General features: G+C 36.8%; 2 protein-coding genes across 2 annotated transcripts in view; both read right to left on the reverse strand.

Moving 5' to 3' along the window:
• The window catches only part of Tua2 (alpha-tubulin), a 32,614-nt gene extending 26,660 nt beyond the window's left edge, over positions 1-5,954 (reverse strand). Inside the window, exon 1 of the mRNA XM_028182389.2 lies at positions 5,799-5,954. Within this exon, the coding sequence (XP_028038190.1) occupies positions 5,799-5,801 (3 nt within the window). The 5' untranslated portion in view covers positions 5,802-5,954. The remainder of the gene's footprint in view (positions 1-5,798) is intronic.
• Positions 5,955-14,392: 8,438 nt separating this feature from the next.
• LOC114248978 (phospholipase B1, membrane-associated) overlaps positions 14,393-23,844 on the reverse strand; it is a 35,418-nt gene continuing 25,966 nt past the window's right edge. Inside the window, exons 3-7 of the mRNA XM_028182428.2 lie at positions 22,773-22,942; positions 19,581-19,797; positions 19,004-19,149; positions 17,680-17,848; positions 14,393-16,585 (exon numbers count right to left, since the gene is read on the reverse strand). Of these exons, the coding sequence (XP_028038229.2) occupies positions 16,407-16,585; positions 17,680-17,848; positions 19,004-19,149; positions 19,581-19,797; positions 22,773-22,942 (881 nt within the window). The 3' untranslated portion in view covers positions 14,393-16,406. The remainder of the gene's footprint in view (positions 16,586-17,679; positions 17,849-19,003; positions 19,150-19,580; positions 19,798-22,772; positions 22,943-23,844) is intronic.

Consider the following 23,844-nt stretch of genomic DNA (forward strand, 5'->3'; position numbering starts at 1 on the left):
GTGGTTGTGATCGATATAATTTCGATCCGTGTGTAGCGATCTTGAAACTTATAAGCATTTAATTTCAAAAATGATTTTGAAATTTTCTCTGAGTAAGCGACATTTTGGTTTTTTTTGTCCAATTGTGTGATAGCTACCGCTTGAAAAGTATCTGTACGCAATTTAAACAGTGCTTCAATTATATTGATTGCTATTAAGGCTCAGTTATGGACTACAAAGCTGTCGATGCAATTTATGTATTATTTTCCAAATAGAAAATAGAGAGTAAAATTTGACTTGGTGTACAATTTATGTAGTTTAAAAGAAGATACATACGATTATTATTTTACGCCCAGCCAAGCTGGTCTCAACTCCCTTAATGTACTCCTTACTTTGAAATACATACTTTGAATGGAGTGTAACCCATCTACGTTCAATGACAATGCAGATGATTCTAAGTTTCTAGCGTTTCTCAAGCAAAGACATTCAAAACTCAAAACATTAATTAATAAAAAAATCGTCTTATCAGAATTTACTAATTCCTATGACAGACAATTATTATAATATAAAACAAATTAACCTAATTAAATTACATTACGGCTCATGTATTACGTTCTGATGTTTCGTGCGTGGTATGTAGGTATGCCTGTAATTTATTAAGCTTTTAATTACTAATGGTGGTGCGTGCTATGAAACCGAATGACGTTCTGTACTGTACTTTATTTGTATTTCTGTCACGAAATATATAGATTTTTTTTCAACATTGTCTATGAAACTTTAAAATTAATGTTTATTGCACTCACGCAAAATGTGTGTAGCAGAAAACGCAATTACAATGTGCCGACAAAATTTTATAAATACGTATGAAAATACCGTTTAAAATAAATATGCGCATATTGGTGACAATTAAAAAAAAATTATAATAATAATTTATTTATTTCTCTCTTAAAGGTATAGTACAAATACAAATGGAAATTAACCTTTTAATTTATTTTGTAAGCCTTTGAAAGAGCTGAAGTTTGTACTAGGTTCAAAGACCTGTATTACTGATCTCCAGGCTCCCTCCTTCTTAAAATAGATTAGGTTGGGTTAAGTCGTGGTATAATTTTTTTTTTACCTATTAATTATAATGGTAATAAATCAACTTTTATTAATATCACATTGAGGCGTGAAGTTCTGAGGTTGACGATACTGTGATAATGACGTAAATTTGAAATAAAATTAAAAACCTACAGACAGAGAAAAAAAATGCTGATTCATATATTTAAACACTATTTAAAGTAGGTACGTAAAATATTCAGTAGCGATCTTCCCTTATGGTGACGTGTACCCGGTTGTTAATAATAAACACGAAATGAAACATCTTTGGTTATGTTTCGCTCGGATTCACTGACATCTGTCTAGACACGTTTCTTGGTAGTTCTGATTCATTCTCAAACAATGAGTTCTATTTTTTAATTTTTTGCACACCGAAATAATTTATCGCGGTAGCTAAAAAACATCGAATCAATAATTTTAACGATTGTTTTCAAAAAAGGCCCTAACTAGTTTGTTTTTTAAGTTTACATTTTGTTTTTTACTGATAAAATGCGAAACACGTTTGGTCGTATCCCGAAGGGTGAAAATTTTCTTACAATTTTATTGAGTTATTTTGGTATCTTAACGTTGCCATCTAGCGAGAGGTAAGGTAGTAAAGGTAAGCTTAAAGTCATTAAAACCGCAACTATGGCCACAGACCATAAAAAACATTTTTTTTTTAAATTAAATCGAAAAAGAAGGGAAGTTTTCAATTAGCGATTATTTCTTTTTTAATTTGTGCCAAGGTGTTTGTTAATCTTTACAAATTGGCTTTTACTACCTCTTAGAAATGAGACTTGATATTTAAGTTTAGTTTCCATTTTATTGTTTTTATAATCATACAGTCAGACAGTCTCATCCTTCAATCCGGTACGGATGATTGCTTTGCGGCAGATTGGCAGGATATATGAGCAGATAGCGAGACGCTAATGCCCATTGCCTAGAAGGTAGGCAGGTGTTAGTCACGGATGATCAATGTCTAGTCCATTTCATCAAGAATCTCCTTCAGTGATAGTTTTCGTGGCGTAATGGCTAGATGAAGCGACTTTGTCTGGACTGAAACCCTAAAGGCGGTAACAGTTCTTAGTATATATAAATACTTAACAAGCGCCCATGTTCAACTTCAACGATGATGCAATAGCATCGTTTAGCAAGAATTAAATTCGTAAATTTTGCAAAAGGTGGTAGTAGGGTGTGTTATCACCCAAGGACAGGTATCGCAGTCCACCGGTGGGTCAGCCACTATAAAGGGCATTTGATACCTCATGACCCAAGGTTTTTTTATTAATGAGGGATTACTGGTGTCCAGAGGCCTTTCCAATTTCACCAGGACAGGTGAGCGAGCAAAGGCTCAGCCAGGAGTGGTGGGATTTGCTAACAACTGCCCGAGTGCCTCCAAAGGAGACCTAAGACCTAAGACCTCAACTGCTTCGCGAGTGAGTCCCAAGGTAGTGGCGTTTTCATTGTGATGTCTGTAAGCTGCTCTTAACACCAGATGGGCAGTGAGATCGCCTACCAATGTACTGCAGTAAAAACAGAAAAAAAAATCATAATATAACTTTGACAGCTACTAATTATTTATCAATTACCGAGACTTTCCTTTGACGAAGCACTAATTAATACTTATAGTTTTTTCTATTTGCACTAGTAGAGGAGAAAGCGGCTTATAAATGACAGTGGCTGTTTTCTATGTCTTTAATGATGTTAATAATAACCCTTCTGAAGAAACGTCTTACGCACATGACGCCGAAAGGCTGGAAATAAGTTGGCTTTCATAATCTTGAAATCGTAGGGGATGTTTATTCAACCAAAGCATTTTCGACGTTTAAAAATAAAGCACAAAATAGCTTAATAAGTAGAATGGCGAAAGAGATTATCGTCAGACTGGCATTAAAACTGAGTCAAAACTAGAAATCAAAATCCTTTTGAGGTTATAATTTTTAGGTTATAAAGTGAGCGATGCTCAGGGTGATCACTAGATTGGTCTTAGAAATTAATATAACAGTCCTATCCATCGATTTTCTCAAAAATATTATTATTTGTGAGAATACCATGGACATTTATGAAGTGTATTTTTTTGGTATTGCTTGGGTGTTTGGACGAGCTCACAGCCTACCTGGTGTTAAATGGTTGCTGAAGCCCATGAACATCTACAACGTAAATGCGCCACCCCCTTGAGATATAAGTTCTAAGATCTCAGTATAGTTACAACGGCTGCTCCACCCTTCAAACCGAAACGCATTACTGCTTCACGGCAGAAATAGGCAGGCCGGTGGTACCTACCCGCCCGGACTCACAAGAGGTTCTACCACCAGTAACAATTCTTGACAGTTCAATTTTATAGGTTCCAGTTAATTCAGACATATTGAATAAGTTGTTTGACTAGCCAATGCCTACGCGCGCATTGCTGTTAGCGTGGACCTATATATTACTTATGATAACGCTTGCAGCTGAAAGTAGGTATTGTACTTTTTGACGAAGCATGTTGCTGATAACTCTATTTCTGTAATCTGACGAAGCATGTTGCGGATAATAACATGTACTTTTAGGTTAGGAATATTTTGTTCTTTTTTTTATAATATTGAATAAGTACATTTTACAGTTTCTACGAATGGTACATGGTGATTATTGGTGATTCAAACTCCAACCGACTGAGCCTATGAGCTCGCCGATCCGTTGTAGTGGAATTTTTAAAAGCGTTCGGACCACAAGCCAAACCTTCGTTCAAAAGAAAATTACTCAATGTTACTTCACGGGAAAGCACAGGTTCCCATTAATGTTATAACAACATTTTCAAATGCCTATTTCAATTAAGCTGTTACCACGTAGAATGAGAATTATTAAGGAAAAAACTTTTGATTTTAATACAGATACAAGGGCAATAAAAAAAAAAAGATAGGCAAAAGAATCTAATTCTATTTTTTCTATTTTATTCTTACTCTATAAGCTTATATTGTCCCGATGAAAAATAAACGACTTAGTATTTCTGCGATCTCTTTAAATGTTAATTTATAAAAATCCATCATATTACCTTAATCAACGTCCTCTTTAATTTAAGTGACGATACATAATATATTATTAGCATCGAAGTATTGGGCTTGAGAATGTTACTTTAAATATAAGGAACTTTATTATTCTAATCAAGAGCACGACAAGACGTTAGTGTTCCCAAGAAACATCGATCGTGTATGTACATTTTAATTAATTATTTACCAAATGTCACGAAACTTTGGTTCCACCAATTGAAAACCATAAGTAGTATGAAGAAAATGAAAAACATTTAAATATGGAAACTGCCTAGCACATTGGATCTCAAACTTTTTTCGCCGCGACACTTTTATCTATGAAAAAAATATTTCAGTATTCAAAGTTGCGGACAAGTAATTTGAATAAAGAAAGAAAAAGACAGTCCAAATTTAATACCTATTCATTTATTTGTCTTTAATGCGATGAATGAAATTTTTTCAATGTTTGATGATACAAAACGTAATGAACCGTAATCCACTGAAATCGTTGTCAAATTAAAAGATGAAATATTGAGTTATCGTATGAAATCACAACCGCCCTAAATACTATGTTGGTACTGCAGTTGTATTGCGGAGTGCATCAACAGGATAGTATTTCATTATTTTCTTAGAATTATTATCAAAACAATAAACTTAATAGGTTTAGGTTTCCTTGGTATAACCGCAACAGACGGAAATATAAACTGATTTAATAAACTCTATCTTCCAGTGTTCTATGTAAACAAATTTAGTAATTTACATTTCCGTGATTATGAAAACTTTAACTTTCTTATTGTTTTATATATTTACTAGCGACCCGCCCTCGCTTCGCTTCGGAAACTGTAATTTATTATTGATTTCTCCACTATTTAATGGATGTTATTCTACATATAAACCTTCATTTTCAATCACTCTATATATTAAAAAAAACCGCATCAAAATCCGTTGCGTAGTTTTAAAGATTTAAGCATACATAGGGATTAGGGACAGATATAGGGACAGAGAAAGCGACTTTGTTTTATTACTATGTAGTGATATTACATACGTACGTAAAGTATGATTTTTTAATTCCTGCAGTTCGACAAAGCCCAAATAGCAATCTTTCAAAACAAATAAAACCTTACAGTCCCCTTTTGTACGCATTTTGTCTAGATAGCTTGTAGTTTGTTTTATATAGTTAGGATGTATTGTTATAAATCTGGATAAAAACGATTGGTTTGATCGCGTTAATGTAAGAAAATATCAGTCGGAGTTAGATAATTAGTTTTGCGTGAGAGAGCCCGTTTATTGAAGAAGGTTCTAGGCTGAACAATTTCTCACCACAGATTTTAAATAATTTTTAAAGCGATTTCTTAATTTCGTTTTTTTTTATATAAATAAACTGCTTTTATCTTGCGTTTATTCCCATTATATAATTTCCGACGATTCAACTATTTCATGGTTTTCGTGGGCTAAGTTATTATTCGATAGTGTTATTAATCGATACTTGAATATTGTAATAAAATAAATAAAAAGGCTTAGACAACTTTAACGTAAAACGTTAGAGCCATAAGAGTAGTTTTAGTGATATCGACGAAAACCGAGGAAAATCTATAGTTTTTTAAAAAATTCTAATTGCAGATAAATGTTAATGTTTTTGATAAAGATAAAATTAAATAAATACAGGATAAAACTATAATTAAAAAAAAGAAGAAAAAAACACAGTCCAAATGTTTGTAATTCAATAAATCCACTCACCATTTTGTAAGAAGATTTTCTTAAAAAAACGACTTAGAAGAAAAAAGCGTTTGTGCTCGGCCAAGGCGGTTCGCTATGCAACGCTCCGAGTCCGACTGTGGGGTGACGCAGCCACGGCGCCGGCTTTATAGTCCAGACGATGTATACGAATCAAATGGACAACATAATTATATCGTAATGAAAAAATATATCGCACTTCGTTGTTAATATTTTGCGTAGCTGGGTATGTTATTAGCTTATTTTTGCAGCAATTCAATAGACAATGGCACTGTCGGATATTCCTCCATTAAAACTATGAAGATCTGGGCAGACGAGCATATGCGCCCCTGATGGTGAATGGCTGCCGTCGGTCATGGATATCCGCAATGTCAAGGGTATAGCCAAGCCCCTGCCTATTGCATATTTATTGGGGTCATTTAACACTGGATAGTCCATGAGTTTGTATGACAAGTCCTGCTGATTACAGATTGTTTATCCATTTTAGACCTCTTGTATGAAAGCCTAAACGCTGGGCTAGAAGATCAAACAGTTTAACTTCTCATCGATCCTTACAACTTTTTCATTGAACTTGAAACTTTACCCAACTTGTTCATTCATTAATTGTTGATTTAATCACGTGATTATTGTGGGATTAAAGACACTGTAGGTTCTTTTTGTTCATGAAAATTGCAAAGTGTGTTGGGAACTTAAAAAATTGTAAAGTTTAAATAATGACCGGCAGATTATACCGCAAAATTAATTTAAAATTAGCAATATCAGTCGCTGCAAAACTGTCTCAGAAATATTATTTATGAATTTCAACTTAAGCTGTATGATTCGCTCAATTTAGTTTGTTCGATACATATTGGTTTAATCATAACATGACCAAAGTATCGCATGAGTAATGTTAAGAAGAATATTTCTATTTTTATATAGTTCATGCTAACATTCATCCCATAAGGGCTTGTTTTTATTTCGTATTCAATTTCTAAGTACTATTTAGTAATATTGAAAACGAAAGCCAAACAAATATTCCTTTGTTTGGTGTATATTGTTATGTTTTTTTATCTTTCTTTTTTTTCTATCTAAGCTGAGCCTTGTAAGCCTTGACAGACTATGCCAGTGTAACCGAGCGAGTAGGTGAGTTCACGGGGCTCAAACCTGACGAGACTGAGCAGTGCTTCGCAGATTCTACCACCGGATCGGAAGCGCGACCAACTGAGAAGATCCGGTGAGAAACTCAGTGAGCTGTGTCTGTGGGTTAATTTACTCGCCAAGCCCTTCGTCACAAGCGACGGGTTCGACGAGAACGATGACCGGTTCTTGATGTACCTAAAAGCACCCTTAGTGGATCAGGAGGATCCGAGATGACGTGTTTTGGGCGACGTCGACTGTTTACCACTCGGTCGGGAATGGATCGGGAATGTAGAACAGTTACCGGCGACCACGACGAGAGGGTTCTCGTGTCGTTTTTAAATTATAGTATTTATGAATGCGTGCAATAGAAGGCACGAATAGTTAGAACTGATATAGATCTAAGCAATAGTGTTAGTATACTTGTTTTAATGAGGGGTTGGATGGATGTATTTACTTACTTTAGGGGCAGGTGACAGGACCATTAGGGAAGAAGTAGCTTACAAGATAACGTATTCGTATTATCCGCTGAATAACCGAGCTAATGGCCAAACAATGATATACATTCATTTATAATAGAGACTACCAAATCAGGTGCCGCTAACGAGCCCGGGGGTAGCGTGGTATAAATTAGGAAAAGTCGACAAAAAATTGAGTATCTGTCAAAAAATGTATGTAGATATTTGTTTAATAATTTGAAAGTAAATTTAACAAAAATTCCCATCAGTATAATGCAAACAATCAAAAATTCATCCAAATGGTTTTATTTATCGCGTTAAAAACAACTGAGTTATTTTTGTGCTGTTTTTCTATTTTTGTACAAATCGCTTGAAAGCTTTTTTGAAAAGATTTTTCATCATTAAGAGTGCCTACAAATGTTTGAGAACCAATTATCCTGATTTATTTTTGAGTTTACTCAACCCTTTAGTGTTAAATGTCTACTAATGTCTAATGATGTACTAAACCAGACTTGTTTATGAAGACCAAATTATATCAAAGATCAAAAGTTATCTTAATAAATGTTAATGAGTTATTACACATACATATGTAGGTACCTAAATAAACGAAGCTGTTTGTTGGAGACCACGCTGTTTATTAATATACCTTGTCCTATTTATATGGCGCAATTTAAATGCACCCTTTATTCAATATCTTAATCTTACTTTTAATTTTACATTATATAGTTCAATTCAACCCATTAAAAATAAAGGTTTGCGCATTTACTGTGAAGAAAGACCCTTTTGTCATGTCGCTGCAATTCAAATGAGTTTCCCTACTATTTTCCACGTGTATTGAGATTATTGGGGTCGCCGTTTCGGACAATGTCCAGTATCGGGAGACATTTGGAGGGCAAAGCCAAGCTAGCTTCAAAAATGCTGGGACTTCTTTCTGTTTAGCGAAGTTGTACTTCACGCTTGAACAAAGTCTTTCGCTTTGCAAAGCACAAGTCCGACCTTGCCTGGGGTGCTGCTCCCATTTCCGGAGTGGGGTCCTAAGTACCAACTACTTACGTACTTCATGCAAAAGAGGACCGTTCGGATTGTCAAAAATCCCATTCTCGCTGATGTCTTCGACTCTCTGGGACCATTGCAACCGTTTACCATTGCACTGCCCGCCACCGGAGCACAGTTTATTCCACTGCAAAATGGGCCAGTGCGTTTCTAGATATCTTTTCTGCCATGTACTATCCGGCTTTGGAATGAAATCCCCTCTACGCTGTTTCCCTAGCAGAGTATTTATATATGGTGAGTAAATTTCTAGTTATTCCCATTTTCATTCTAAATTTTGCCGAAGTTTTGGCGTCAAAACGTAAAAGATAGACAGAGCTACTTTCGAATTTGTTATTTAAGATATTTTGGATTAGGGTTTAAGAGATTACTCTGTGAGTGTTTCAACCACTAGTCTACGAAATTTGTAGGTAATACGGAGTTTAATAAGCTGATGTCTTACTACGAAAGTATCAAAGATCAAAAATGTTTGGAACAAATTTAAGTCAACATCTAAAACTGACCACAGAGGCGACTATAATTCTGGATTCGTATCATGCGATTGATGAAATTATCTAATTAATCATTAGCGCCAATAAAAACCACAGTCATAAAATCGTACTGTCGATTGCGTTTAAAATACATGGGGATGGTCCTTCAAATTAGAATTTTCGTAGTTATTACGTAGCGTGCTTACGTGCCCTCAATGCGCAAGGAGTTTTGCCGCGAAGATAGGCTATATAAGCGAGCTATATCTTCGAGCGCACGAGCGCCAAATCGACGGATAGGAGTCAAAGTGGTCGCCATGTCCGAAATCGGTCGGATGAATCATCATCATCAGTTATTGCGTACCTTATTAATGATTAATAATATTTAAAACTGGTATTACAATTTTAAAATAAGTTAAATAAATACAGATGCGTATTCTATAAATACAGATGCATTTTCTAATGGAATAGGTCCTTGCCAATCATTGTGAATCGAACAATAAATAAACATATTGAGTTGATCGCGTCGTCTCTCCGTAACGAGCCACCGATTGTTCTAGTTCCTTAATTGTTGCTGAGAAATGGTCTAAGTTAAAGCCGTTTTTAATTTGAAACCTTATTTTTATTGTAATATAATATAGAGAAGTGATAGGCTATTTAATTCAAGCGACTTTTTGCTTAATACGCGACTTTTATCTTTGTAATTAAAGGTGCGTTTTATTTTATATTAGAATCAACAATTCGATGTATTTAATTGAACTTCAATTAAGTAATCTCCATTCAAATAGCCGAAGTTTTGTATTATAATATTTTTCCAGATTTTAAACTTTAAATGGCTCTCTTGCAAAGTTGCAAAAATTTCGCATCATCCAAACAGCCTCGATGTGGTATTAGATATTCAGTATTGTGTGCTTTGGTCTGCAGTGTTGAGGAACTGACGGCAAGATACAATTCGTATTCTGTTTTGTCAGTTGAAAGGTTCAGACAATGTCTGTTGTCGAAACAAAGTTAAACTTGTACCTTGAGTAAGTCTGACCATTTAATATCGGCTCCATATTCGTCGTTTTTTTATTGCTTAGGTGTGTGGAGCTCACGGCCCGCGTAATGTTAATCTACAACGTAAATGCCGCCACCCACCTTGAGGTACGAGTTCTAAGGTCTCAGTTTTTTTTACACTACAACGGCTGCCCCCTCTTCAAACCAAAACACATTACTGTCGTTTCCTTTGTAAATAAAATGCAGCACAAAGAGCACGATATCCTTAAATCAATTCAGGTCAATTCAGCTACTAATACATACAAGCAAAATGCGAGTGTCGTTAAATTCACGTAATAAAACGATGTTTTAGTGAAAAATCTCATAACTTAGACCACACTTTGAAGACATCAATACAATCGGTATCGGTAGATACACATAACTTACAATACGCCTACTTACCAATTTGAGTCGTTTGCAGTTAAAAGATCAATGTAATGTTGCTTACAAGCCCGATTCGGCTTTTAAATACAATTCGCTTAATTTATAATACAATTAAGTGCTTAATGTTTAAACGTAAAGAACTATTTGGAAGTTTGAATTTTTTTAAGCTTTTCGATCATTACAACATACAGACATGTTATGAAATCATATGTTATTGAGTAAGTAATTAAAATTAGAAAATACTATACTTATGTGCTTCCTTGATAGTTATAGAAATAGCGCATTATAAATAAACAATGCTAATAAATAAATATAAATAAAATAAAAATCTTTTATTTCGATACATCATAGTCTCATAGTGTGTTAGTATTACAAATAACTTAAGAACTATGTTAGTATTTAAGTAAATCTAAGTATATCAAATTCGTCTCTGCCAGCCTCATCGAGCAGCAAGAAACTGAAACATGATGAACCTACAAAGGGTCGGTCCATTCAGCCTTTCAGCTAACACCCTCAAGACGTCGTTGGTGCTTCCTCCTATTCTACGCATAATGGATGCCACGTCTTTGCGCATTATCGCGAAATAGTCATCAGTGTGTGTTTCGGCGAACATACCTGATTTTTTTTTATTGCTTTTATCTGTGGACGAGCCCACAGCCCACCTGGTGTTAAATGGAATGTAAATGGAGTAAAAAACCTGGTGTAAAATGGAACACACAGACATCTACAACGTAAATGACCCACCCACATTGAGATATAAGTTCTAAGGTCTCAGTATAGTTACAACGGCTGCGTCACCCTTCAAACCGAAACGCATTACTGCTTCACGGCATAAATAGGCGGGGCGGTGGTACCTCTCGTGCGGACTCACAATGTTAATCGTTCACCGTGGATCGTCAATCGTGAACATTTGTTAAGTACGTATTTCTTTAGAAAAATTGGTACCCGCCTGTGGGATTCGAACACCGTTGCATCGCTAGATACGAATGCATTACAAATTACAATAGCGTGGAAATCTCAATAACGCCCTGAAAGTAGGTATTATTGTATTGTATACGCTACTGCTAATGTACCAAATGTATGTCCTATCGAATCCTTCAGCCCACAGACGTCCACTGCTGGACATAGTCCTTCGCCAAGCTTATTACCCTAGGTCTTTTAAGTTTCACTAAGACAGATGATCGCGAACGAGCTCATAAAAGAAGAGTTTGAATAGGTAACAACTGCTTGAAAAAAAATTAAAAAGAAAGGAGGATATCTGAAAGAGATGTAATCACTAGCCGGATGCAAGCACCAATCTTACGTTTTATAAAATCACTCGACCCACATATAACCTCAAACATAGAAACAAACGATTCCATGTTAATCTCAAGGTAGTCTCATATGGAGGCTAGGCCGGCAAATAGACCGTGTCAACACAGCCACTCTTAATCGAAAGATGTATGATCATAGATTGTCTCAAGTAATAAATGATAGGTGTGGATCGTTTAACATTAACAATGGGTAATTGGAGTTATTATATCTCGTTCGGGTGATCACTTTTGTCAAGACTTTAGTTATAAAAGTCCTCATGGCTTAAAGATTACGCCAGTGTTCAAACCTCTTCAGTTGGGTATCACAAAATTTTCTAAGGAAATACGCCTAAACATATTTCTACGACGTAAAAAAATGGGGATTTTTATGACATTTGACAACAGCATTATCTATATATTAATACGTGAAGCAAAAACTTTGTATCCCTTTTTACGAAAATTGCGCGGACGGAGGAGTATGAAATTTTCCACACTTATAGAGAATATAGAGAAGAAATGCACAATGCTACTATTTTTTTCAAACAATGCATAAAAGATACATTAAATCAATAAAGAAAACATTACACACACTGCATGCCATGTATTTGACGCACACACGCATGCATACTATAATTTATTGTCAAACTTGTGTTCTTGACGTTTGTGGTCAAATTGAGAATAGATTAAATATTGTTTGTCTTTATTAATATTTTTTATAGAGTAGCCTTGGCGAAATTTGTGATTATAGAAGTATAAAATACAATCATAATAGTGTACAAACTTATTATACAATTCCAATTAATTATAGTCGAATTTCGACTACTGCGGGACCTCTAGTAAGTTGAATTATCCAATTTCAATTTGACTTTCACTATGAAGGTACATACAACGTTGTGTAATAAAAATCAATCGCACAAAATAAATCTCGTGGGCTGTGGTCGTAAAATTATACTACGCCTATTCAAATAACGATAGCAACCGTTTTTTAAAAACATTGATGTAATATTTATGAGCAATTGTTAAATTGTGGTTGTTCAAGTTTATTATCGGCGTTATCAACACGCAACCAACATAGATGTGCAACGTTGAATAGAATAAATCTGACCAAGCCTGAATGACATTGACTATCATATCCGACCCAGGGGATGGGGCAAAGCAAGAATATCGTAGTCCGAAACACGTCTTGACACTTTCGCGTGAGCAACGTCTTACAACGTCGTCTTTTTAAAATTATGAAATGGCGTAACGTCATATGACGGCCTCTAGATTATCATATTTATTTTGTTCGAACGTCTTTGGACGTCTTTTTTATGGGCAGATTCCTATGGCGCGTCTACTTAGCGCCGCAACACATTCGATTTTCATAGCCTAAGCCGCCGCGTTCCCTAAAAAAATCATCATATGATGTACGTATTAGGGCGAGACGTTTTTAGACGTTGCTAAACTTTGTATGGGAAAAAGGTGCGTCACAGTAGCAATATTCAGAAATGAGGTTGGTCACGCGAACGTGATAACAGATACCCCAGAACTCAGAACCACTTTCGGTGCTTTGAAGCTCTTCAAGCAACTGCCGTCGTCACAGATCATAGAATAACATCACATATGTTTCTATGATCTGTGGTCGTCGTCCTTGTCAAACTTGTCGAGAGTTTGACGAGCGAACTAACCCATAGAGACAGCCCACTTAGTTTCTCAGCGGATCTTCCCAGTGAATCGGAATCCGATGGTAGATTCTGCGAAGGACTGCTGTTGCTGAGGACAGTCTTAGCTAATTCTCTCAGATTTAGCCCCGTGAGCTAACCTACCAGTCATAGCGCAGCTGAAATAGCCCTTTAGACTACCAGCGAATGGGCAGGGAGAAAAAAAAACAGTATATGGTTTCAACATAATAATATCTTGTATTGTACATGCAAGTTATTGTATTGAATTATACATAAAGTTCCGAGCGGATTCGTAAGTTATCAGTATTTCGAGTCAATACAGCTCCGGGGAAGATGTTTCCATTGTAATAGGAATTACTATTATTAAGAGTGGTCATTATATACTCAAAAAGTGGATGCTTTGAGGCCGTTTACGTACGAAAATCTGATTTCCTAGCAAAATGAAGGGCTATACTTAGGATTCGCAAGAAAAAATGGCTTTGGGCTTAGTATTGGGAGTATTGCTGAGACGTACCTACACATTTGCAGAAGATATTTAATTGAAATGCTCAGCCATTTTTTGCCAATGCGTGATTGTTCAACAAACATGCAAGTTACAAATTATAAATTTTCATATTCACCTTTAAGTATTACGAGTAGTATAGATAGATCACAACATAGGTTGGCCAACGTCCAACTACCTAGCTTCTTAGCATCGTTATTTATTTCCATTCAAAATAACACACTTAGGTATATGCAGAAATAAATATATAATATAGAACATAAAAGGTACAAAATTGATAAAATAAATAAACAAAGTGTTGATAATCTAATTTTATTTAATAATGATATCCCAACTCACTAACATAAACTAATTAAAATTAATATTAACATCATCGTAATATTTACACTATGTACATATTCACACATTATTTGGTTTTCATACTACAGTCGATGGCACTAAATTATAAAATTGAATACTAACTTAGACAATAACGTAATTACCTAACAGCAGAGAACAGTATATCAAGCGTTGAAAATAAAGAAATACTGACAATAAACCTCTATAATTACATAACCCTTTTAGCTTAAAAACAGCCAACCGGGGAAAAAGGAAGGAATTCAATTTTTTTATTCCCAATAAAACTACACAACATTGTAAGCTTAATTTTAATCTAGCAATAATATTGCAGTTGGTAGGTACGATTTCTGCTCGTTTAGAATTCGTAGAAATATATTTCAAAATGGCGCAACATAAACAGCTGTTCATAGTAAACATAATTCTGATTTAATTTTTTCATCAATAAGCTACGGGAATAAAAACGAACAATGTGATTTTTTTTTATTGTGATTATTATAAACACATTAACTTAGCATACATTTAATTATCAAACCAAATGTAAATCGGATATTTCGATATTTTAATTTATATGTAAAGATACTATATAGTTTACATTAATGTCCCATTTCAAGGCAATAATTTCATATTTGTCTCGTTTGATATTCTTACGTTAGACCAATAAAAGTATCTGGCCAGTTGAAAGAAAAAGAAGGTTTATCGACTTCCGATGTTTATACATTTTATTATCTCTTTGGCCAGTCAGCGGAACACAATGGTACCGATGGGTGATGTGTCATTTCGTGCGTACCTCCGTCATTTTAATTCCCGCCATATTAATTCGTTGACATATATTATATGGTAATGGTAATTCTTTTATTAACACAGTGTAAGCATCAGGTATGTAGTCGTGAGGAATATTCAAGATGAAGGTTACACGCGTGCGTGAACGAACTTTAAAATTTTCAGAAAAATATTGAAATATAGATTTGTTTCTGTCTCCAATCCTAAAATAATGTTATGTGTATTTATTATCTATGGTCTCCAGCTTGTGTCCTTTACATCGGAAAACAGCCGCGATACCACAGACGTTGGAATCATCTTTTTTTATATATTTTTATGTCCGGTGTCGCAATCATCGTTAATGTATGTAGGTATAGCCTCAATTTTTTTTTCTAAATGCTAATGACGTAATTAGCTTACTTTCATTACCTAAATACCTATTTACTTAATTAATCTAATTTAAAATCACACAATGAGGTTTGCGCTAAACGATCGAAGATGTTTACGTAATGTTTCTAATTGTTAAACGCCTCGTAATAATTCACGTTCTATACAGCGTCAATTTATTTTAATACCTACCTATTAATCAAAGATATTTTGTTTTTTTTTACTTTATTCGTTAACGTGCAACGTACAACGCTTCATGCCCAAACAGCCAGATCGCGAGATATTTCTTGTTTTTTGTTTTTTTTTTGTTTTTAACATATTCTTGGAAGCTAATTAGCGTTTGCAATTTCGCCTTTTGTGTATCGACTTTTTATTAATTTATTGTACGAAAAGCGAACGAGCTCACGGCCCGACTGGTGTTAAGCGGTTATCGGAGCCTGTGAATTTCACAATCCACATGGGACGTGATAAGGTCGGAGTCTCAATTGTATTGTATAAGAGATAACTGCTTCGCGGCAGAAATCGACAGGACGTTGGTACAGATCCGTGTGCGCTCAGAACACCAGTAATTACGCCATTATAATTTTTCCGAGCTCATTTCCACAACGTTATTCCTTCAACGCGGAAGTGATTCGTGTGAATATGTTAAGTACGTATTTCATTAGAAAAACTGGTCTATGGGATTCGAGCATCGACTTAGCCGCATTGCTCGATACGAATGCATCTGGTTAATTTAATTTCGTCAATATATCGTCTTCTCGCATTAAAACTGTATAATCTCAAAAATGACTAATTTTACAGGAGAGTGTTTTAAAGTTTTAACATGTGATATTTTTAATATTAATCATCTTCGCAACATTAATTTTTTATTTTTTACCAGTTACATTATCTGTCTAATATAGTAAGATAAAATTATGTATTAATTTTGTTAATAGTAGTCAAAATATAGGTAAAGCAAAAAAAAAAAAACGCTCTTTTGACATTATCTATGAGAAAAGCACTGGTGATACTAAATGATTCCGCATATTAACTCAATTTCGAATATTTTTGGAAATTATGCACTTTTAATGCGAAAAGATGATATGTCGTTCCCCTAACTAATGAAAGGTTAATACACAGTAAAGGATTTTAAATGCTCTTAAAGTTAGCCGAGATCCGAGGTCATAACTCAAAAGCGCCTTCCTGCTGCCCCGTCATTAGGTAGGTCTTCGTGTTGCGAGCAGTGAAGATGAAAGGCGCCTGCCGCGAGGGGCAGCGGAAGGAACGCATTAAAACCGGCGGCACATTGTCAGATTTGTTGCCGACCGGCTCTAGAAGGTTGTTCCACAGGAGATTCGCCGCTGGAAGTTAATGTTCAATGGAATTAATATTAGACTCCAGTTTGTTCTTTGCACTAATGATACCATGAGTATTAAACGGTAGGCAGCGGCTTGGCTCTGCCCCTGGTATTGCTGAAGTCCATGGGCGACAGTAACCACTCACCATCAGGTGGGCCGTGTGCTCGTCTGCCCACAAGGGCAATAAAAAAAAACTATTGAGATTAATCCTCATAACTCAGTCACATAACGCTTACGAAAATATTTTGCAATCCATAAAAGCATTTTTCAATATCCGACACGATAATAATATATTTGGCACCGATATCGGAACGTTTTTTTTACTAAATCGTTCTTCTTCACTAAAGAGAAGCGAAACATCTTACGATTTGCTTATAAAATCCAATAACTTCTTATTATATAGTAAATAATAAATACATATATTATAGTAAACGATAATTATTATTCGAGAACTGACGGACCGATTCTTAATAAATACATACATAAAAATAAATAAATATCACAAAACGATCTTAAACTAAATTTCTGAAGGATTGCTTCAAAGCATCACATTGCAATTTCTATTATTATTTTCCATTTTTCTTCTTTACAACACATTCTTGACGGAATCTATAAAAGTATCTTTATGTCGTGCTAAAACCATTCGCAATCATATATGTAATTAATTGAGTAATGTTGAATAATTTGACATCTCAATTATCGTAAGAATATTTTTTGTAGCTTTTTTTAAATGATTAGATGGGTGGACGAGCTCACAGCCCACCTGGTGTTAAGTGGTTACTGGAGGCCATAGATATCTACAATGCAAATGCAAAACATCTACAAGAAAATTCCGCACGGGAAGGTACCACCACCCTACCTGTTTCTGCCGTGAAGCAGTAATGTGTTTCGGTTTGAAGGGTGGGGCAGCCGTTGTAACTGTACATATGGCTGGCACATGTACGTTGTAGATGTCTATGGGCTCCAGTAATCACTTAAAACCAGGTGGGCTGTGAGATCGTCCACCCATATAAGCAATAAAAAAAAAAGTTTTTTTCGTAACTTTTATGAAGGGACGATATTAAATTATGTTTTAAATAAAACGTTAAGTAATTTACCTAAAGCGTGTCCTTTCTGCGAGAAGTGGAAGCAGTCGTGCGTGATGTAGGACTGGTGTATGACGAGAGGCAGCGGCTGCTTGGGGGGGAAGGGCGCGTTGAACAGCCTCATGAAGGGCTGCACCACCACCGTGAAGTCCTCGCGAGCGTCGTACCGGCCGCTGTCCACCTGGACATCGCACAGGACCAACTCTTAGTGGTCAATCGGTAGTCGAAACTGGTCAGGTGGTAGGACCTCTTGAGAGTCCGCACGGATAGGAACCACCACCCCGCCTATTTCCGCCGTGAAGCAGTGATGCGTTTCGGTTTGAAGGGTGGGGCGGCCGTTGTAACTATACTGAGACCTTAGAACTTATATCTCAAGGTGGGTGGCGCATTTACGTTGTAGATGTCTATGGGCTCCGGTAACCAGGTGGGCTGTTAGCTCGTCCACCCATCTAAGCAATATAAAAAAAGAAAAAGAAATTCGACTATAATTATTAATTTAAATTATAAGTTTGAATATTAATATGGTTCTATCGTCAAAGACTATATTATTATACCACGCAATAAAAACTCGCGTGTGTGAAATGTTGTCTTTGTTGGTTTCATGTATTTTTTACGCATTATTTAAAATAAATATTAGCATTCTGCACACCTTCTCTATATTCTCTATAAGTATTTCAAACTCCTCCGTCCGCGCAATTTTCATAAAAAGGGGTACAAAATTTTTGCTTCACGTATTAATATCAAGTATTAAGATTAATTAACTACAAATACAGCCAGGATTCGATTAGAGGAAGAGGTAGGCCTAAGAAGAAATGGATGGATTGTGTGAAAGACGATATGGGTAAAAGGGGAGTGAGCGAAGAAAAGATATATGATAGAGGAGTATGGAACGAGAAAACATGTTGCGCCGACCCCAGGTGACTGGAAGAAGGGCATATAATGATGATGACAGGAAGACTTAAAAAAAAATTAAACTATAATTTATTCTTATTACAAACGATTGAGGTTTACAAATACAATAATAATTTTCACTTGTAAAAGCATGGAAGATATATGTAATACACTGCTGTATTATAACTGTTATCAAATCTAAGTATAATCGTAATAATTTCATGTGAACCCGCAATCTCAAAATAAAAAAAGGCGAGAGTCAATGAACTCGGGTCGATGTTCGCGGGCGCTTACATTGCTGGGTGGCAAACAAGGTATTTATAAAAGTGAATGTTTATAGATTTGTATGTTAAATGCGTTTAGCTACTAAGCCAGAACGTAGATATAAATCATATCAGAACATTTCACATCGGCGTCAGGAAGGAGGGTATAAGGGAATACTCACAAGCAACGCCTCGTGTTTCTGATAGAGCCGCGACATCCTCACGATGTCCTGGAGCTCGTCTCCACCGCGGTGGAAGCACGAGCAGAACAGGGAGTGCATCAGGCGACACATCATGGGGCGGAGCACCCGCACGGATACCGATACATCTGGAATATATATCCGGTTTGTAACTGTAGTAAGGTCCATGGACAACACAACGTAACCACAACACATTTAGAGATCTGAACTTGAATAATAACTATTGTTGCTCTCCAGAGGAAGCGTCATTTTGCTTTCGCAGAGATAAGCAGGGAATTCTATTGGTGGTAGGATCTCCTGTGAGTCCGTACCACCACCCCACCTATTTCTGCCGTGAAGCAGTAATGCGTTTCGGTTTGAAAGCCGGGGCAGCCGTTGTAACTATACTTGAGATCTTAGAACTTATGTCTCAAGGTGGGTGGCACACTTACGTTGTATATGTCTATGGGCTCCAGTAACCGCTTAACAACAGGTGGGCTGTGAGCTCGTCCACCCATCTAAGCAATAAAAAAAAGCTATACCGTGCGACATCAAACAGCGGACCACTAAAATATGTTACCTAATACAGGAACTAAATTAACGATAGTCCTCGGCAGCTTTTCCTGAAGATAGTCCAAGGCGTTGGCCAGCTTCCTTGCGTGGGCAGCCGGCGACCAGGATACCGGGTTGATGCAGGCGGCCGAGCAGATATCGTTAGCACCAATGAACACCGTGATCATCTTCCAGTCTTGAGCTATGTCGATGTCGGGGGACGCACGCATCCTGGCCACTATGATCTGGAAACGACGGGAGACATTCGATGGTGAACTTTGAAATGCTATTATTATTAATGTCGGTAATCACAGGACCCACGAGAGGACGAACTGTGGACGATTTAGACATGAAATCTAAACGGAGGCAGATGGATATCATGGTAAAAGAGTTGACGGGATATCCTTAAAGAGTTTCTCAGAGCGCTCCCCATGGAACCTTTTTTTTTTTGTTGCTTAGATGGGTGGATGAGCTCACAGCCCACCTGGTGTTGAGTGGTTACTGGAGCCCATAGACATTTACAACGTAAATGCGCCACCCATCTTGAGATATAAGTTTTAAGGTCCCAAGTATAGTTACAACGGCTGTCCTACCCTTCAAACCGAAACACATTACTGCTTCACGGCCGGCAGAAATAGGCAGGGTGGTGGTACCTACCCGCGCGGACTCACAAGACGTCCTAACACCAGTAATTACGCAAACTATAATTTTGCAGGTTTGATTTTTATTACACGATGTTATTCCTTCACCGTGGAAGTCAATCGTGAACATTTGTTGAGTATGTATTTCATTTGGAAAAATTGGTGTCCGCCTGCGATTCGAACACCGCTGCATCGGTTCAACACGAATGCACCGGACGTCTTATCCTTTAGGCCACGACTACTTCAAGAAGCACGATACAAAGCACGGAGGCAATCGAAGGCAAACCACAGAGGGAGGGACTCGCAGTTTTTCCATAGCTTCAGAGGTTCAAAACATCCGTGAGATCAGAAGATTATCGACTCTGGATTTATGGGTATGGTGCCTCGTGCTGTAGGCAGCGCCTTGGCAATGACCCTAACGGTAATCACATACCGTCAAATGGGTCATAGTCTTTTTAAATCGGCGATTAAAACGTATTTCGCCCCGAATCGTGTAATTTAGAATAATGACTCTTGATCAAAAGACTACTACAGTACTACAATGTGTATTAGACCATCAGTCGAAGGCGGAATGTCTAATTTAAACTAATCATAGAGTCTAATTTGCAACAGCTGTCTTAAAATGAATGAAACTTAGAATTTGCTCATTCATTTCCAGATCATCGAATTATCAGCCTTGATGGTTCTATGGTAAGGCTACAATTTGCAATTCGCAAAAACCATATTAATCAGTGCTTTGAATCCGCTTTCAGTGCGCGAAGTCACTCACCCCAGTTTGAAGGGTGGGGCAATCGTTAAGCAAACGTTAATGTGCGTGGTATTCTGGTATATTCTTACTGGTGGTAGGACCTCTTGTGAGTCCTCACGGGTAGGTACCACCACCCTGTCTATTTCTGCCATGAAGCAGTAGTGCGTTTTGATTTGAAGGGTGGGGCAGCCGTTGTAACTATACTGAGACGTTACAACTCATATCTCAAGGTGGGTGGCAGTATTTACGTTCTAGATGTCTATGGGCTCCTATAACCACTTAACACCTGTGGGGCTGTGAGATCGTCCACCCATCTATCTAATAAAAAAATTGACGGTGTAGTCTCTAATCTATAGACCATACTAACTACTTCACATCAGGCGAACCGTGCATACGTCATTCAACTGTGCAATAATAATAACAAAACACAGGTTACGTAACAAAGACCTATTATAACGACATAGACTCGACTGAGACTAACTTTGAACCGACGCTAAATGATCTTTTCCGGACTACAACATTAGGAACAGATCATTTAGCTAATACGTACGTCTCATTAGGTGTGACATTGCTTTCGATCGCAACGGGAAACGGTATTTTACTGTCTTCACTTTTGTAGCTTTCAAACTATGGATGGTAGAGGTCGGGTCATCGTACGTAGGAGATATTGTATTGGGACGGAACGGTAAGGAACCCGGGCTCATACGGGTTGGGATTTGCAAGCTTATACAAACAGTAGGGAGAGTCAATAAGCCATATTTTTAAACTTTACGCACTGACTGGCAAGTGAGCTCCCGGACTCAACCAGAGAGAGGTGCTAACACTGGCTCTAGCAAGAGCAGTGCTTCGCTGAATATACCACCGGATCTGAATCGCAGCCCACTGAGAAGATCCGGCGTGAAACTCAGTGGATAAATTAGGGATCGCAGCGCATAAAATAAAAGTTACACTGTTCCAAAATCTTCTGTTCTAATAATAATTAAAAATTAATTAACACTTTTATTACGCTCATTTCTTAACCGTCTTCGCCATCTTCTTTTTTCTCTGTTATTCTGTCTGTCATTCTCTTCTCCCTTTCTTTCCGTTTTCTCTCACTCACATCTTAACGCTCTGTTCCACACTCTTTTCATATGTTCCGTTCTTACCAATCGTTAAGCCACTTGGCGAAACTAGCATCGTTTTATATGACCTTTGCTATTATAAATAGTATGGGCATTAACAAATATTAGGTACATAGTTTGGCGACTTCATGGGAACTTTAGTTGATGATATCACCATAAACAGCAAACTGCGTGTAACTAAATTAGTTTTTTTTTTATTTCAAATGCATTGACTTCGTTACTACTAACATAATTCATAGGCTAGAAAGTAGGTACAATGAAAAAAATTGAGGTTACAAAACAGATTTCAAAAAGTCCGTAGGTACTAAAAAGGTTTTTATTCAAATAGAGATTAAGAAGGTTTTATAAATAGCGGTTCGCGTTTGTGAAGAATATTTTAGGTAATTTTTTTACACCTTGGGTTACATTATTGGACTTTTAGTAAGGATCCGTAATTTTTGTTAAAAAATAATAAAGCCTATGTAACTCGAGGATAGTGTAGCTTCCAAACAATGAAAGAATTTTTCAAATCGGTTTAGTAGTTTCGGAGCCTATTCAATACAAACAAACAAACAAATCTTTCCTCTTTATAATATTAGTATAAAAATATAGATTACTTAATCAAATATTAGGATGTCTTGCAAGCCAGCGCGAGAGATTTCACCATACTACTCAATATTAATTCAGACTTCAATGGTTGGGCATCTACACTGTACCAATGCAAACAATACCTTAGCCTGCTTCAAAGCGTCTTCATCAGAAGCCACAGGGAAGGCCACGTTGAGCTTAGAGTTTTTTGTGATCCATTCTCCAGTTCCCGTGGAGTAACCTTTCAGGTTCGGGTTGAACTCTTTCAGGATGTTGGGTAGCGTCAGGAACTCGCGCCAAGTTGCGTCACCACCTGGAGTCGAATGAAGACAGTTAGTACGCCACGTCACCGATTAAAAACATCGTTTTTTAAATAATACTTATTTCAATTTATTGACATTATAAGCAGGATTTGGATTCTTATTGCTTGCAAAACTCAGGCCTACTTATTTCAAAAAGTGTTAATATCAGGCTATATTTTTTTTATTGCTTACATGGGTGGACGAGCTCAGAGCCCACCTGGTGTTAAGTGGTTACTGGAGCCCATAGACACTACAACGTAAATGCGTCACCCACCTTGAAATATAAGCTCTAAGGTCTCAGTATAGTTACAGCGGCTGCCCCGCCCTTCAAACCGAAACGCATATACTGCTTCACGGCAGAAATAGGCAGGGTGGTGGTACCTACCCGTGCGGACCCACAAAAGGTCCTACCACCAGTATAGAATACTGCTATGCTGATGCATAGGTTAAGTCGCACGTCAAACTCTTTGTCGAGTACGGTTACCAGGGTAGCTTCCTGGTGTCTAGGTCTGATATGTAACGTGCCACGCCGCTTTCTCGAACAAATGTCCGTTTGCTGGATCATGTTCGATCGATTATAAGTCTATTGATTTCGTTTTGAAACTTTACGCAGCTATTGTGGTCAATACAGGGCAGGATTCTGGCATATTATAATGAGACCACGACAGATGGCGCGCGTATCGTTTTATCAAATTAGTCTGTATAGCATGGACGGTGTTAATAGAAATTTGTTGTTTATTATGTGAAAGTCTCTGCCGTAGTAACATCAACACGATGTTGGTTGCGGAAGGGTCATTATAACAATAGATTTAACAATTATTTTTTATTAGCTTTATGGTCACAGTGGATCATAGTAAGTTTAACTTATTATAAAAGAGAGCTAGAGATAATCATTTTGAATTAGTTGAAATAT

Source organism: Bombyx mandarina, chromosome 09 (assembly GCF_030267445.1).
Source record: "Bombyx mandarina strain Sakado chromosome 09, ASM3026744v2".
NCBI lineage: Eukaryota > Metazoa > Arthropoda > Insecta > Lepidoptera > Bombycidae > Bombyx > Bombyx mandarina.